Here is a 17,083-nt window from a genome sequence, read left to right as displayed (position 1 = left end):
TACCAAATATTTCAGACCATATTTGTTTGGCAGAAAATTCAATATAATTACGGATCATAAACCCCTTCAGTGGTTGTTTAGTTTAAAAGATCCAAATTCAAAATTATTACGCTGGCGCATAAAACTTGATGAATTCGATTATAATATCATATACAAAAAAGGAAAATTGAACACCAATGCCGACGCCCTTAGCCGAATAGAACTACACATTAAAGAAACGGACAACTTTCAAAACTTAGTTGAATATATGAACGAATTCAACAAAAGTCTAGAAAAACCCGACAACAAGGATGCTGATGACCCGAATGACGACCCGGATGAAAACATAGATCAGATGTCAACAGTAGTGCAACCTGACCTAGACCAACACAATTTGCCTGAGGAAACAGCAGAGGACGATGACCAAACAGTACACACTAATAGAGATCAAGATCCGATAGTAGGTGTCCCAATTATAGAATCAGCTGTTAATTACGGCGCCAATCAAATAATAATCACACGAGTACGTCATTCACCAGCAAACACTAAAACAGTTATCATGTTTGAGAAAAAACGTCGATTTCACGTTCAATTATCCGAAGATAATTTTGAAGCTGACATAATGAAATTCATTAAGGAGCATATTGTACCGGGAAAATTGTACTCGATTTATTTTGATGATCCAAATGTGTATGAACCTTTCTGTGACGTAATTAGTAGAAACTTCAGATGGCCCTCCTTAAAGTTTAAGCGATGTACTATAAAACTCATAGACGTAATTAATAATGATGACGTAAAAGCAGTGATCAAAAATTATCATGAAGGCAAAACCAACCACAGAGGTATCGACGAAACAGAACAACGAATAAAAATGAGATACTACTGGCCCAACTTAAAAAATTCTATTCAGTCTTACATCAACGAATGTGAAGTATGTCAAAAAAGTAAGTACGAACGTCACCCAATTAAAATGGAAATGAATATCACTCCCACAGCATCCAAACCATTTGAAATCATTCATCTAGATACATACACACTAGACAAAACTAAATTTCTAACTATCATTGACAGCTTTTCTAAATACGCTCAAGCGTATCCGTTGCATTCACTAGCAGCCACAGAAATAGCTGAAAACTTAATCACATTTTTCTCCCATCATGGAATTCCATCTAAAGTAATTGTAGACAATGGTACTGAATTTAAAAACATAACTGTTACCGAACTTTTACAACTACACAAAATTCAGATACATTTTTGCTCACCTAACCACCCCCAATCAAACGGAGTCATCGAACGTTTTCATTCGACATTGACTGAACATATTCGACTCTTAAATAATCAAGGATTTGACAAAACACCTATCATACAAAAAATTAAATATGCTATACTGGCATATAATCACTCGATCCATTCATGTACCAACTTCAAACCTATTGACATTATAAGTGGTCATATTAACAATGACGACCCTTTTAATATCCAATTAGATCAAACGTTAATGAGTAATTATGTTTCAGAACATAAAGACAGAGTCAAAATATTATATTCAAATATTAATGAAAATTTAATTAATAAAAAGGAGAAAGTTATTGGTAAACTCAATGAAGATAGAGACCCACCGACCTTGTTTACACCAGAAACTCAAACTTATATAAAAAAACATCAACGACAAAAATTAGGCAATACATTTCACCCGCCTACTAATATCGAATTAATCGACCCTATTCGAAAAACTGTGACTACAGTTGCTCAAGGAAAGACCCATATGGACAACCTTAAACGTCCTTTTAGACATAAATATAGTTTTAATAATTAAAATTTAACTATAAGTATTTAATATAAGAAATTAGTTCAAACTCTCGCACTACATGCTTTGTAATACTAAGCTATTATATTTCAGCGTTTTAAGTTACGTGTTCGGAACGCAAGAACAAATTGTGTTAAGACAATTAGACGACAACATTGGACTTATACCCGTTAAATTAGGAACTGCAAAAATCACTGACTACTCTCATACATTGATACACTACTACGACTTAAATCCAATTATTGACGAGATAAATATTTTACATCTAAAATCAAATGACATAACGATGCTATTAGATAAACATCAAGAATATTATAACGAAATCAATAATTACTTGAAACTTTTAAATTTGACACAAAATCGAGTTGAGAACAAACTAACAGAAATAATACCACACACTGGCAGAGTAAAAAGAGGATTAATAAACGGTTTAGGCTCAATATTTAAGACAATTACGGGTAATCTTGATGCGTCAGATGGTATACATTACGAGCATCTCATCAAGGAATTGCAAGGTAACCAGAAAAATTTAGAAGCAAGTATTTTGAAACAAAATTCATTGTCATTGGTAGTGATTAGGAGATTTAACTCTACGTTACAACAAATCAATCACAATGAGAAACTACTGGAGTCTAGAATTAATAAAGTAGCAGCTTTGCTAGAAAATTCAGCTTATAAACAAAATAACGTATACAATCTTAAAGATTTAATCAATCAGGTAGTGAATGTATACGAAATTATTGATTCCATTTTGCAAGATTTGGAAAATTCATTAGCATTTTCTAAATTACGCATTATGCATCCATCGATCATTCAAACTAAGGATCTTTATGCTGAACTCAAAGCCCTTCAAGACAAAATAGGGATTGAAAAAATGGTGATGCCTGTTACTTTACAGAACACTTTGCTCTTTGAAAAAGTAATCACGCTAGATGCATATGTATTTAATAATAAAATGACATACATAATTCGTATACCAATAATGGCACCTGAATATTTTGATTATTTCCATTTATATTCAGTACCAGTATACCATCAGAGCCTGTTTAAGGTTGTACTACCGCGAAATAAATTCCTCCTAAAAAATCAATTACACTATGCATACTATGGTGAAGAATGCATCGAAACCAACCCACAATCTTTCACTTGTACAAAAAAGGACCTTGAAGACATCCAGGACACTAGCCCCTGCGAAATCAAGCTTTTGACCTCCGAGAAGGACATTTCCAAATGTAAACAAGTTGAAGTCAAAACAAGAACAATTTTAGTCAATCGATTGGAATCTACAAATAAATGGATTCTTGTACTCCCACAAAAAGAATCTGTACAACTTAAATGTAACAATCAAAATGAAGTTGTGCGAATAAAAGGGACATATTTGTGCCAAATTCCTTTGAACTGTGAAATGACGGTAAACACCGTGCATATAAGTAATGATGTAGATGGAAAAACTAGTGAACAACCAATCTTATTTCCTGATTTTGCTGACACTGCTGCATCTCTGCCTGTTCTCAACCTTAGTGTACATCTTAGACAAGTGAAGCTGGATGAACTCCATCAATGGGAAAACGAAATTGTCAATAACCAACCCTCGATGATCTTCTCCGAAGTGTCGACAGTTCCTAGCCTTTGGACAATTCTCATCTACTTCGTTGTTGCCATACTCTGTGTGTTCCTGATCCTGAAGAAAGTTCTACCCATCTTACTTTACAAAAAGACCCAGAACACTAACGTAAGGTCCAGGGAATCCATAGATGTTGAACTTCCTCGTCTAGCCTAGAAGTTCATTCTCAACGGGGGAGGAGTTAAGTCACCCTAAAGTGCCGACTATATATTTCTAAGTGCTTAGTATACATTTATAAATGCTTAGCTTGTTGTTTTCTCCTAGATAGTTGCGCTTCCAGTTTGGTTAGAGTTAGTCAGTTGAAGTTAGTTGTAAGATACACTTATTTGTAATTTTTAGTAATTAAATAATTTTTTAAAAAAGCAATCTCGGCTTTTGACTAGTTAACTCACGTGACTGTTTTGAATATTTTTGAAACAATTATCAATTTGACACCTTAAATTTGAAGTTTTGCGACATTTTCACATTCAAAATTGTATTTATCAGTGTCACGTGACTGCTTTAATAATTTTAAAACTCAGTTTTTTTCAATTTGAACTTTGACAGCTTTAATTTGACGTCCCAATTAATTTTCAAGTTCAAAACTGTATTTATTAGGGTCACGTTACTGTTTTGACTATTTCTGAAACAATTTTCACTTTGACACCTTAAATTTGAAGTTTTGCGACATTTTCACATTCAAAATTGGACTTATCAGGGTCACGTGACTGCTTTAATAATTTTAAAACTCAGTTTTTTTCAATTTGAACTTTGACAGCTTTAATTTGACGTCTCAGTTAATTTTCAAGTTCAAAACTGTATTTATTAGGGTCACGTGACAGTTTTGACTATTTCTGAAACAATTTTTACTTTGACACCTTAAATTTGAAGTTTTGCGACATTTTCACATTCAAAATTGGATTTATCAGGGTCACGTGACTGTTTTGACTATTTTTTAAATTAAATTTTTTCAATTTGAATTTTGGCAGATAAAATTTGACGTCTGAGATAATTTTGATAGTCAAAACCATCAAAACTGCATTACTTGGGGTCACGTGACTGCTTTAAGAATTTAAAAACTCAGTTTTTTTAATTTGAACTTTGACAGCTTTAATTTGACGTCCGACAGGGTCACGTGACTATTTTTGAAACAATTTTTAATTTGACGTTTTGCGACATTTTCACAGTCAAAATTGTATTTATCAGGGTCACGTGACTGTTTTAAACAATTTTAAACTCTTTATATCCTGTTGACATTTGAACTTTGACAGTTTTAAATTTAATTTAGTCAGTGTCACCTGACTGTTTTTTGACACTTTAAAGTTGACGTTGCACAACATTTTCACGTTTAAAATTGTATTTATCAAAGTCACGTGACTGTTTTAATCATAAATTAAATTACTACCTTAATAAAAGTGATATTTCTGTTTGGTTTATGCCGTTGACGTCACAATCAAAAACTCCAGAAAGTGGCAAAATACATTACCACAACAAACACCAAAAAAGTTTTTTTCTGAAAATTTTAGCTTAAAAATAAGCATTAAAAAAATTCATAAAAATTTCCCATTAAATATCTAATAACCCAATTAAACTCGTGCTCTAATACAAATTAGGCCAGAATGAGTCCAAATTCAAATGCAAGCAAACCCTAGGAAATATATTTTATTTAATTAATATTGCTGGAACGTAAAATAAATGCTGCAATTAATCGGAAATCAGGTCTATTACACTCGTTTTGTATTACATTCTAGTGCACATTTATTGTACTTTTTCTATTACAATCATTAATTTGACAAAAATGGCTCAGTTATGTCATTCTATTCTAGTTCTTCTCATCCTATCAGTTTATTTCTTCAACTTTATTATTAAATTTGGACGCTTTTAAGTTGGAATTTCCTGCTTTTCTAGGTTTAAGTTTCCAATATATTTTCTATATCAGATAAGAAATTGCCTGCATTTGCTGCTACAGTTTCCAGCTGCGTATTTCATATCCAGACAATTTTTCACTAATCCAAACAATTTGTATTCAGTTCTGTTAATAAAGATTGCTGAGATTCCGCAAGTTACTCACATAAATTGGGTTAAAAGATGATACATATCTTCATATAAATAATCAGAATATTCAAAGTTTCCAGGTAAAATAAAATAACAAATTATCTGGAAAATTTTCTGTTTTCCTTCTACTCAGAGTGGGTAATCCGTATTTTTCCGGATTAGTTCGTAAATAAGGATTGACCCAGAAAATACTAGCACGGATTAAAACTCCATTTTTAGTTGTTGTAGGAGTGCCTCTCGTGTGGTCGTAAACACGTATTTATCAACACCGACCAAGTAAAATAAAAAATAAAATACACACGTGTGCTTTAAGTTGATCATACCGTACGTAAGTTCACTAATACGTCCACACAATGCGTAAATGTAAACTAAAACTACGAAATCGTTTGTTTATACACGTCTTCAATTAACTTATATATTTGACGTCACTGTATAGTGACGTCAGTAATTTTGTAGTTTAGTAAAAGCAAACTAACCAAAAAAGAGCGTCAGTTGGATGACAGTGTGTGGGTTAGTGCTAAATTCAGTATTTATAGAGAAAATAAGGAGAAATTTACAGAAAATGATAAAAATCAAAAAATAATACAAACTTCTGTATTAAAATTTTCACCCTGTATAACTTGGATAAGGAATAAAGTAGGCCAGGATAAGCTGACCCGAAGTTCATAAACTGAATAACCCTAGAATTGCTTGAATATACGGGGTGTCCAATTTGAAATATTGCACTTTTTGGCTTTTTAACGTACCGAGTTTAGGGCAATTCAAATTTTGAAATTTTCACTCTGTATATCTTGGAAACTGTACGTTTTTTCTACAGCACTAGTAGACTGTCAAGTAAGCCATGACAAACTGAATCGAATAGGCTGTAAAGTGAAGTATGACAAGTGAATGGAATGACGTAATAAGATACAGGGCGTCCCCATTTGAAATAGTACACTTTTGGACTTTTAAAACTCATCGACAATCAGTTTCGTGCAATTTACTGTTGAAACTCTCACCCTGTAGATCTCTGAAACTGTATATTTTTATGAAACACATAGTACGCTGTAAAGTTGAGCATGACAAGCTGGATCGAATGACGTAATAATATACAGGGTGCCCCATTTGAAATAGTACACTTTTAGACTTTTAAAACTCATCGACAATCAGTTTCGTGCAATTTACTGTTGAAAGTCTCTTTATGTATATTTTGGCAACTGTATTCTGTTTGTAAACCACATAGTAGGCTGTAAAGTGAAGTATGACAAGTGAATGGAATGACATAATAAGATACAGGGCGTCCCCAATTTGAAATAGTACACTTTTGGACTTTTAAAACTCATCGACAATCAGTTTCGTGCAATTTACTGTTGAAACTCTCACCCTGTAGATCTCTGAAACTGTATATTTTTATGAAACACATAGTACGCTGTAAAGTTGAGCATGACAAGCTGGATCGAATGACGTAATAATATACAGGGTGTCCCCATTTGAAATAGTATACTTTTTGACTTTTGAACTCATCGACAACGAGTTTTGTGCAATTTACTGTTGAAAATTTCTCCGTGTATATTTTTGGCAACTGTGTTTGTTTTGTAAACCACCTAGTAGGCTGTAAAGTGAAGTATGACAAGTGAATGGAATGACGTAATAAGATACAGGGTGTCCCCATTTGAAATAGTACACTTTTGACTTTTAAAACTCATCGACAACCAGTTTCGTGCAATTTACTGTTGAAAGTCTCTTTATGTATATTTTGGCAACTGTATTCTGTTTGTAAACCACATAGTAGGCTGTAAAGTGAAGTATGACAAGTGAATGGAATGACATAATAAGATACAGGGCGTCCCCAATTTGAAATAGTACACTTTTGGACTTTTAAAACTCATCGACAATCAGTTTCGTGCAATTTACTGTGGAAACTCTCACCCTGTAGATCTCTGAAACTGTATATTTTTATAGAACAAGTAGTACGCTGTAAAGTTGAGCATGACAAGCTGGATCGAATGACGTAATAATATACAGGGTGTCCCATTTGAAATAGTACACTTTTGGACTTTTAAAACTCATCGACAATCAGTTTCGTGCAATTTACTGTTGAAAGTCTCTTTATGTATATTTTGGCAACTGTATTCTGTTTGTAAACCACATAGTAGGCTGTAAAGTGAAGTATGACAATTGAATGGAATGACAGGATAAGATACAGGGTGTCCCCATTTGAAATAGTACACTTTTGGACTTTTAAAACTCATCGACAACCAGTTTCGTGCAATTTGCTGTTGAAACTCTCACCCTGTAGATCTCTGAAACTGTATATTTTTATAGAACAAGTAGTACGCTGTAAAGTTGAGCATGACAAGCTGGATCAAATGACGTAATAAGATACAGGGTGTTTCCATTTGAAATAGTACACTTATGGACTTTTGAACTCACCGACAACCAGTTTTGTGCAATTTACTGTTGAAAATTTATCCGTGTATATTTTTGGCAACTGTATTCTTTTTGTAAACCACATAGTAGGCTGTAGTGAAGTATGACAAGTGAATGGAATGGCGTAATAAGATACAGGGTGTCCCCATTTGAAATAGTACACTTTTGGACTTTTAAAACTCATCGACAATCAGTTTCGTGCAATTTACTGTTGAAACTCTCACCCTGTAGATCTTTGGAACTGTATTATTTTTAGAACACTAGTACGCTGTAAAGTTGAGCATGACAAGCTGGATCAAATGACGTAATAATATACAGGGTGTCCCCAATTGAAATAGTACACTTTTGACTTTTGAACTCACCGACAACCAGTTTTGTGCAATTTACTGTTGAAAATTTCTCCGTGTATATTTTTAGCAACTGTATTCTTTTTGTAAACCACATAGTAGGCTGTAAAGTGAAGTATGACAAGTGAATGGAATGACATAATAAGATACAGGGCCTCCCCATTTGAAATAGTACACTTTTGGACTTTCAAAACTCATTGACAACCAGTTTCGAGCAATTTACTGTTGAAACTCTCATCCTGCAGATCTCTGAAACTGTATATGTTTATAGAACACGTAATACGCTGTAAAGTTGAGCATGACAAGCTGGATCGAATGACGTAATAATATACAGGGTGTCCCCCATTTGAAATAGTACACTTTTGACTTTTGAACTCACCGACAACCAGTTTTGTACAATTTACTGTTGAAAATTTCTCCGTGTATATTTTTGGCAACTGTATTCCTTTTGTAAACCACATAGTAGGCTGTAAAGTAAAGTATGACAAGTAAACGGAATGACGTAATAAGATACAGGGTGTTCCCATTTAAAATAGTACACTTTTGGACTTTTAAAACTCGACAACTAGTTTCGTGTAATTTACTGTTGAAAGTTTCACCCTGTAGATCTCTGGAACTGTATATTTTTAAGGAACACATAGTACGCTGTAAAGTTGAGCATGACAAGCTGGATCAAATGACGTAATAAGATACAGGGTGTCCCCATTTGAAATAGTACACTTTTGACTTTTGAACTCACCGACAACCAGTTTCGTGCAATTTAATGTTGAAAGTTTCTTCATGTATATTTTGGCAACTGTATTCTTTTTGTAAACCACATAGTAGGCTGTAGTGAAGTATGACAAGTGAATGGAATGGCGTAATAAGATACAGGGTGTCCCCATTTGAAATAGTACACTTTTGGACTTTTAAAACTCATCGACAATCAGTTTCGTGCAATTTACTGTTGAAACTCTCACCCTGTAGATCTTTGGAACTGTATTATTTTTAGAACACTAGTACGCTGTAAAGTTGAGCATGACAAGCTGGATCAAATGACGTAATAATATACAGGGTGTCCCCAATTGAAATAGTACACTTTTGACTTTTGAACTCACCGACAACCAGTTTTGTGCAATTTACTGTTGAAAATTTCTCCGTGTATATTTTTAGCAACTGTATTCTTTTTGTAAACCACATAGTAGGCTGTAAAGTGAAGTATGACAAGTGAATGGAATGACATAATAAGATACAGGGCCTCCCCATTTGAAATAGTACACTTTTGGACTTTCAAAACTCATTGACAACCAGTTTCGAGCAATTTACTGTTGAAACTCTCATCCTGCAGATCTCTGAAACTGTATATGTTTATAGAACACGTAATACGCTGTAAAGTTGAGCATGACAAGCTGGATCGAATGACGTAATAATATACAGGGTGTCCCCCATTTGAAATAGTACACTTTTGACTTTTGAACTCACCGACAACCAGTTTTGTACAATTTACTGTTGAAAATTTCTCCGTGTATATTTTTGGCAACTGTATTCCTTTTGTAAACCACATAGTAGGCTGTAAAGTAAAGTATGACAAGTAAACGGAATGACGTAATAAGATACAGGGTGTTCCCATTTAAAATAGTACACTTTTGGACTTTTAAAACTCGACAACTAGTTTCGTGTAATTTACTGTTGAAAGTTTCACCCTGTAGATCTCTGGAACTGTATATTTTTAAGGAACACATAGTACGCTGTAAAGTTGAGCATGACAAGCTGGATCAAATGACGTAATAAGATACAGGGTGTCCCCATTTGAAATAGTACACTTTTGACTTTTGAACTCACCGACAACCAGTTTTGTGCAATTTACTGTTGAAAATTTTTCGGTGTATATTTTTGGTAACTGTATTCCTTTTGTAAAACACATAGTAGGCTGTAAAGTGAAGTATGACAATGAATGGAATGACATAATAAGATACAGGGCGTCCCCATTTGAAATAGTACACTTTTAGACTTTTAAAACTCATCGACAATCAGTTTCGTGCAATTTACTGTTGAAACTCTCACCCTGTAGATCTCTGAAACTGTATATTTTTATAGAACAAGTAGTACGCTGTAAAGTTGAGCATGACAAGCTGGATCGAATGACGTAATAATATACAGGGTGTCCCCATTTGAAATAGTACACTTTTGACTTTTAAAACTCATCGACAACCAGTTTCGTGCAATTTACTGTTGAAACTCTCACCCTGTAGATCTCTGAAACTGTATATTTTTATAGAACACGTAGTACGCTGTACAGTTGAGCAGGACAAGCTGGATCAAATGACGTAATAAGATACAGGGTGTTTCCATTTGACATAGTACACTTTTGACTTTTGAACTCACCGACAACCAGTTTTGTGCAATTTACTGTTGAAAGTCTCTTTATGAATATTTTGGCAACTGTATTCTGTTTGTAAACCTCATAATAGGCTGTAAAGTGAAGTATGACAAGTGAATGGAATGACATAATAAGATACAGGGTGTCCCCATTTGAAATAGTACACTTTTGACTTTTGAACTCACCGACAATCAGTTTCGTGCAAATTACTGTTGAAACTCTCACCCTGTAGATCTCTGAAACTGTATATTTTTATGGAACACATAGTACGCTGTAAAGTTGAGCATGACAAGTTGGATCAAACGACGTAATAATATACAGGGTGTCCCCATTTGAAATAGTACACTTTTGACTTTTGAACTCACCGACAACCAGTTTTGTGCAATTTACTGTTGAAAGTCTCTTTATGAATATTTTGGCAACTGTATTCTGTTTGTAAACCTGCAAGTGAATGGAATGACATAATAAGATACAGGGTGTCCCCATTTGAAATAGTACACTTTTGGACTTTTAAAACTCGACAACTAGTTTCGTGCAATTTCCTGTTGAAACTCTCACCCTGTAGATCTTTGGAACTGAATTCTTTTTAGAACACTAGTAACTTAGAACAATGATAGTTTTTACTCTGGAAGAATCATTTTTTCTGATGGGCCAACGTTATTTGTTAATTTTTAAGAAATGAACTAATTCCTGACCTTTGTGTTATGTTTCCAAATGATGAATCAGTTTGTTTTCAACAAGATCACCACAATTTTGCAGGAAGGTGCGACAATATTTAAACAAAGTACTTCCGGATTGATGGATCTTTTGATAAAAAAATTCCTTGAATTTTTAACAAATTTATGTGGGCCTTTATATTTTTTCAGAGTCACTATCATAATAAGTATGATAATTAATCCATTTCAAGCCAACTCTACGACCTAATCATAAAAATCATTATAAAGTGATAAATTACTAGGTCCGAGCAACATTTTTTGTGATGACGTACAGTAATTACGACTTAACCTGTAAGTTTATATTTTCATTGGATCAATGTTCTAATTTAAAATAATAACTGGCGTCATTACAGAGGATGTTACGTCAGTATTACTGCCAATCAAATGTAATGGAAATGAATCACGATTCAATAAACATAAATCAGTTTCCAGGGTCTTTGTTCCTCAAAGTTTACCTTCGATATGAATATTTAACCGTGTTGCTGTTAGATATTTGTTTTGACACGTTCTGGATAGGAGTTTCACTGTTTCACCACCAAATTGATGGAGAATAAAATATGTAAATAACATATTTTACAGTAGGTTTTATATGAAACCCAATATTGTCAGATCATATATCTTTTTTGGTAAAAACTTTCTGGGAAAATACAAAGATGCGTCCTTTGTTTAATCCTAAAAGACTCTAAGAAAACAAAACTTTCTAAAGGTTTTAAGCTTCGTCTCCTAAACCGAAACTGTCAAATTTCATTCTGGAAGAAACAAACGTGAAACTCTTCTAGCATTAAGGGCTTTATTGAGTTCGAAAAAGGGTTTAAAGGAAATCTACCTGATATTGGAATTGGAAACTGTGTTGAAAGGAAACGTCAACAAATTGGAAACTGGAAAGCCAATCAGTAAAATTCTGAACAGCATTTTGTCTAACTTTGTATTAAAAGTAAGTATTCAACTTATTATACAGAAGGAGTTTAGTAGAAATATACATAACAGTCGATCGACAAAGTACCTGCTTAAAATGGAAAGAACATTGACATTGTGCAAAAATTATTATTTTCTGCTATACAGATTTTTTTCAGAAATTTTTAAAATAACGGTAGAAAATAATTAAAAATGAAATAAAAAAAAATAATTGAAACTAACTCAAAAGTTGAAAACGTAGTAATTTTAAACATTCAAGTGTTATAGGAACAAGAAATAAATAAGTGTCACTTTTGACAGCTGATCTCAAAATCTGAGTTAAAACCAATTTGAATAAAAACAAAAAAGTGTAATATCTCAGTTATTCCCATTAAACTTTTCTCAAAAATCCACCTCTAGACATGTATTGGTTAGGAAATTTAATGGGGATTCCACAAATATGCTTAAAACAGTTATTTTCTTACTACAAGTGGGTTTTACAGGCGATTTTTTTCCTGAGTGTCTTTTTAAACAGTGTTTCTGGCAGTTTAAATTTTGACACCGCTTTTCTACCCGACTGTACCAAATTTTGTAGTGTTTTTTTCAGGTTTTTGGTTTGGAAATTAAATGAGGATTCCAAAAATGTGCTAAAATCAGTTATTTTCTCACTCCAAATAGATTTAGCAGGCCTTTTTTCTCCATGACTGTCCTTTCAAACTATGTTTCTGGCATTCAAACTTTGACACCGCTTTTCTCCCTGACTGTACTAAATTTTGTAGTGTTTTTTTAGGTTATTGGGTAGGAAATTTAATGAGAATTCTAAAAATGTGCTTAAAACAGTTATTTTCTCACTCCAAGTGGGTTTTACAGGCGATTTTCTTCCAGACTGTCCTTTCAATCAGTGTTTTGGCAGTTCAAACTTTGACACCGCTTTTCTACCTGACTGTAGCAAATCTTGTAATGTTTTTCAGGTTATTGGATAGGAAATTTTATGAGGATTCCAAAAATGTCATTTTCTCACTCCAAGTGGGTTTAACAAGCAATTTTGTTCTTGACTATCAAATTGTGCTCAAAAGTAGTAGTAACAATCAGGGTTTTGAAAAGTTTCTGGCAGTATTGGATGCAAAACGTGTTTCTGAAATAATATCTTTCAAACAAATTTCAATATTAGATAGACCCGTAAATTTACTGGTCAAATTCGAATTTAATGGTAAAATTGTTAAATTTTCCTGTCACACTTTTACTTTACCTTACCGGTCACGGTAAATTTGCGCTCATCACTACTTCTTACCATACAAGTATATACAAGTTTATGCCTTTCTGAGCTAGAGGGTGTTGAAATTTATGGAAAAAGGTGGTTTTGTAATATTTACATTAAATTATAATACAACTTTGACAGTTTTTTTATAAGAGATATATTTACTACAGTGAGTTTAGAAAATCCACTAAAGGTATTTCATATTCCTAGCGTAGAAAAGCAACTTTTCCAGACTTGTCCTGGTATTGATATGTTTACTGTATAATCCTCTCTTGCGGTGCTAGATAAAAAATTAATTAAAACTTCTATTGTTTGTCGAAATTTCAGCAAACTTCTTCAATCAAAGTTCTCTTAATTATAAATCCAAGGTTGTCTGTACAACAGTAATAATTATACTGTTCTCTTTTTCATGGTTTGATATAAATTGAATACAGAAAACCACAGTTGAACATTCTGTTTAAAACAGAAATTATTACTAAAATAAAATTTTTCTACAAATCAACTTACCTTTTTCAAATGAACGAAATTAGCTTCCATAAAGTAAAACACTGGAAAGATGTACACTCTTTTCGACACATAATTTTGAATTGTTCGGTATGTTTTCATTGATTCGAGCTTCCAGTCATACCACCTCATTTCATAAAACTTGTCAGCTAAATCTTCAATCTAAAACGTGAAGAAAATTGATGAGAACATTATTTGTTAGTAGAAAGCAAAATTACTCTAAAATGGAAACTTAAACGAGTAAATTTAAAAGAAAAATACTTACAGAATCTTCGTAAGCTTGATATTCGACTGTAAATTGGTACAACGTCCAAAAGTAACCAATCAGGGACATGAAAGTAGTGTACAAACTTACAGTTTCCTGTAATTTTGATGTTTGTTAGACGTTTTTGATTAAGTTTGACAGGTACACTCACGGAAAAAAAGGAAAACACGGTGAACAAAATAATCATTTGGCCGGCGAGCATGAAGACAATATTTCTGTACAAACCTTCTGTTTTTATTGAAGCCATGAATCTACAAATGGAAACAGTCAATTAACAAACAAATATACAGGGTGTTCCATACATTAAGAAACCATACTAAATTCGACCTTAAAAAAACTCAAATTTTGGGTCAAATTCTCAGATATTGACATTTAAAACTGTACATCAAAATTGATTTTAAAAAAAAATAAAATTTGGAGGAAAAAAATTAAAGGTAAATTAGTAAAGTTGCAATATTTTTCCTCAGTCGCCAGATACTGATGTTAAAATTGACATATGTCAATTTTCGCACACTATTCTTAACGATTATGTATAATTTAGGACAAATATTATTAAAATATATTTAGCGAGCAATTTTCCATCATTTCAGTCAACTTTTATGGCTAAAATGTTGAAAATCAAGTTTTATGAAAATTAAAACTTTAAAAAACTGTCAATTGTCATAAAAATTGACTTACTATTTTAAGTCATGCCTGTCAAATTTTTAAAGTCAAAATAATAGAAACTGGTATAATTTCATGAAAATTGATTTACTGAACCATCTGCAGTCATTCTAGACAATTCACAAGGTCAAAACTTGAAAAACTGTAAAAACATTCAAATATCATGAAAATTTACTTACTGGGCTATTTGCAGTTATTCTAGTCAATTTTCCAGACCAAAATTCTGAAAAACATTAAATATCATGAAAATTGACTTGCCGCACTATTTCCAGACATTCTACTCAATTTTCAACGTCAGAATGTTGAAAAACAGTCAAATTTAATGAATATTGACTTACCGAGCTATTTGCAGTCATTCTAGTAAATTTTCAAGATCAAAACGTTGTAATTGACTATGATTGATAAAACTTTGAGAAATAGTATAATTTTATGGAAATTTACTTATCAGACTATTTGCGCTCAAAAAAAAAACTTTTGGAAATATCTGGCGTTCCATTTAACATGGATGTCAAGAAGACAAATGTCAGGATGTTAGATGTCAAATTTGACATCAGATTCTGGCAAATCAGGAAAAATCACTTTGCTGATTTAAAATTAACAGAGTTGACTATAATATTGAGAATTGTATATTGAGAATTTTGAATAATTCAGTTCAGTTTCAGTTTTCAATATAGACATAAAATTGTATGACTAAAATGAATACAAATATGTTTAACCATATCTGATGTTTTGATCATAAAAACTGGGTCATCCTGTATACAGAAAATACACATACTAAATTAGGATAACGTCACCAGTTTTTACAGAGTGTCCCAAACAAAAACACCTGCTTGCATAGAGTCCTTGGAAACAATAAAAAATAAAGAGCAAAAATTGGGATTAAAAAAATGTTTTTTGTACATACAGTAGAAAGAATTTGGTTGTTATACTCAAAATCAAACAAATCTAGTGTGACGTAACACTCGTAACAGTCACGCAATTTAATCAACAGTTTTCAAAATATCCATGTAGCGACTTTTTTTTTGGGACACTATGTATACTGGAAATTTCTCATGTTGGCGACTGCCACCAACTTAATGTTTGTTTCTAACCAATCAAAATTTTTCTTTCCTTCTTTCTCTTCAGGTGTGACGTCATCTTACCTTACTTTGGTTTTTTCTGTATATTTACCCTAAAATTTCTTGGTGTCTTCTTAAAAACATTTTGAGCACGTTCAGCGATTGTTCTTCTCCTTGTCCAAGCGATTTCCACATTTTGTGCTTGCAACCAATCATATCAATTAGCATGTACACTTGAAATCTAGCGCACATGATTGGATAATGGATGGACCACAAAGCAGAAACTATAGGAAAACATGCTAAACATATTCCTGGAGTAAGAAGTATGCAAAGGAACACAGCAAGCTCTGAAAGATTCTCTATTAGTTTAGTTTCTTATGGATTATTGCACCAACATGTTTTAATCTAGGAAATCATCATAAAACCATAATTAACTGGTGCAATAACTCATGGTAGGTTAAATTGGTTTACTGGGATAATATTTGTATATTTCAGCACTAATTGCCCAAACATTGGTGTTGTCAGTGATCAAATTGTAACTAACACCAATGCAAGACAATTCAACAAAAGCCATTTGTAATCTATGTCGGTAAAACACCATTATTGCTTCTTTTTCAATCCTTTTTCTAGTATTTTCTGATGCACAACTTAAACTCCAAAAAAAGGTTTTTTTATACTGTCGCATGTCCATACTGTTTGAGTGGTAACCGTGCATGTATAAATGTAAGCAAATAGTCGCCTATAAGTAAAATTAAAATAAAAAAAACAGTACAATATGAGAAAACTTACATATGTGGATACGAAAAAGAAAGGGGCGTACTTTAGAAAGTATCTGAAAGTGAAGTTTTTAATCATGAAATAGACTTGTCCTAGGGAAATTAGGGTTGAGACCGTTTGCGCAAAGTAAAATAGTCGTTTTACTGCCTTGTAATTAGGTAAGTCCAGAAGAAAACGCAAATTTGGTATGTATTCACCTAAAATTTGCTTACTTTTACCTACCATTACTAAAATGTGCTAACTTACCATTATTAAGATATTCGATACCACCACTCATCCTGTTTAGATGTTTCTAAACAAGTTAAATTTTAAATTAAGAAATTGCTTAAGTCCTTAACATTAATATTTCAGTAATTACGTATTAATTTAAATTTAATTCAAAAACATAA

At 32.7% G+C, this 17,083-nt stretch overlaps 2 protein-coding genes across 6 annotated transcripts in view; one reads left to right on the top strand and one right to left on the bottom strand.

The window, feature by feature from the left end:
* Positions 1 to 17,083, top strand: part of LOC145729248 (G-protein coupled receptor dmsr-1-like) — a 115,285-nt gene that overhangs the window by 8,577 nt on the left and 89,625 nt on the right. The window lies entirely within an intron of this gene.
* LOC145729071 (uncharacterized) lies at positions 13,574 to 15,337 on the bottom strand. Of its 3 annotated transcripts, none has more exons than XM_081979683.1 (6): positions 15,198 to 15,337; positions 15,039 to 15,082; positions 14,348 to 14,447; positions 14,197 to 14,292; positions 13,935 to 14,093; positions 13,574 to 13,880 (listed from the first exon to the last, which is right to left on the bottom strand). In XM_081979683.1, exons 3-6 carry the CDS (start codon positions 14,441 to 14,443, stop codon positions 13,818 to 13,820), a joined length of 414 nt encoding a protein of 137 aa, XP_081835809.1. In that variant the 5' UTR covers positions 14,444 to 14,447; positions 15,039 to 15,082; positions 15,198 to 15,337; the 3' UTR covers positions 13,574 to 13,817. The 3 variants fall into 3 exon arrangements, with proteins under 3 accessions (XP_081835809.1, XP_081835807.1, XP_081835808.1); XM_081979681.1 differs by having other exon boundaries at positions 13,574 to 13,707; XM_081979682.1 differs by lacking the exon at positions 15,039 to 15,082 and having other exon boundaries at positions 13,574 to 13,707; positions 15,198 to 15,329.

Source organism: Ips typographus, linkage group LG5 (assembly GCF_016097725.1).
Source record: "Ips typographus isolate SLU linkage group LG5, UJ_Ityp_2.0, whole genome shotgun sequence".
Taxonomy (NCBI): Eukaryota; Metazoa; Arthropoda; class Insecta; order Coleoptera; family Curculionidae; genus Ips; species Ips typographus.
Note: the sequence above shows the minus strand (reverse complement) of the source record. Positions and strands in the feature narration are given on the sequence as shown.

Coding starts and splice junctions, on each gene's coding strand:
- LOC145729071 (XM_081979681.1), bottom strand. CDS start 14,443: ATGGCTTCAATAAAAACAGAAGGTTTGTACAGAAATATTGTCTTCATG. Junction 14,094..14,196: donor ATCAAGCTTACGAAGATTCT/GTAAGTATTTTT, acceptor TTCACGTTTTAG/ATTGAAGATTTAGCTGACAA. Junction 13,708..13,934: donor ATTTCGTTCATTTGAAAAAG/GTAAGTTGATTT, acceptor TTTTTTATCTAG/CACCGCAAGAGAGGATTATA.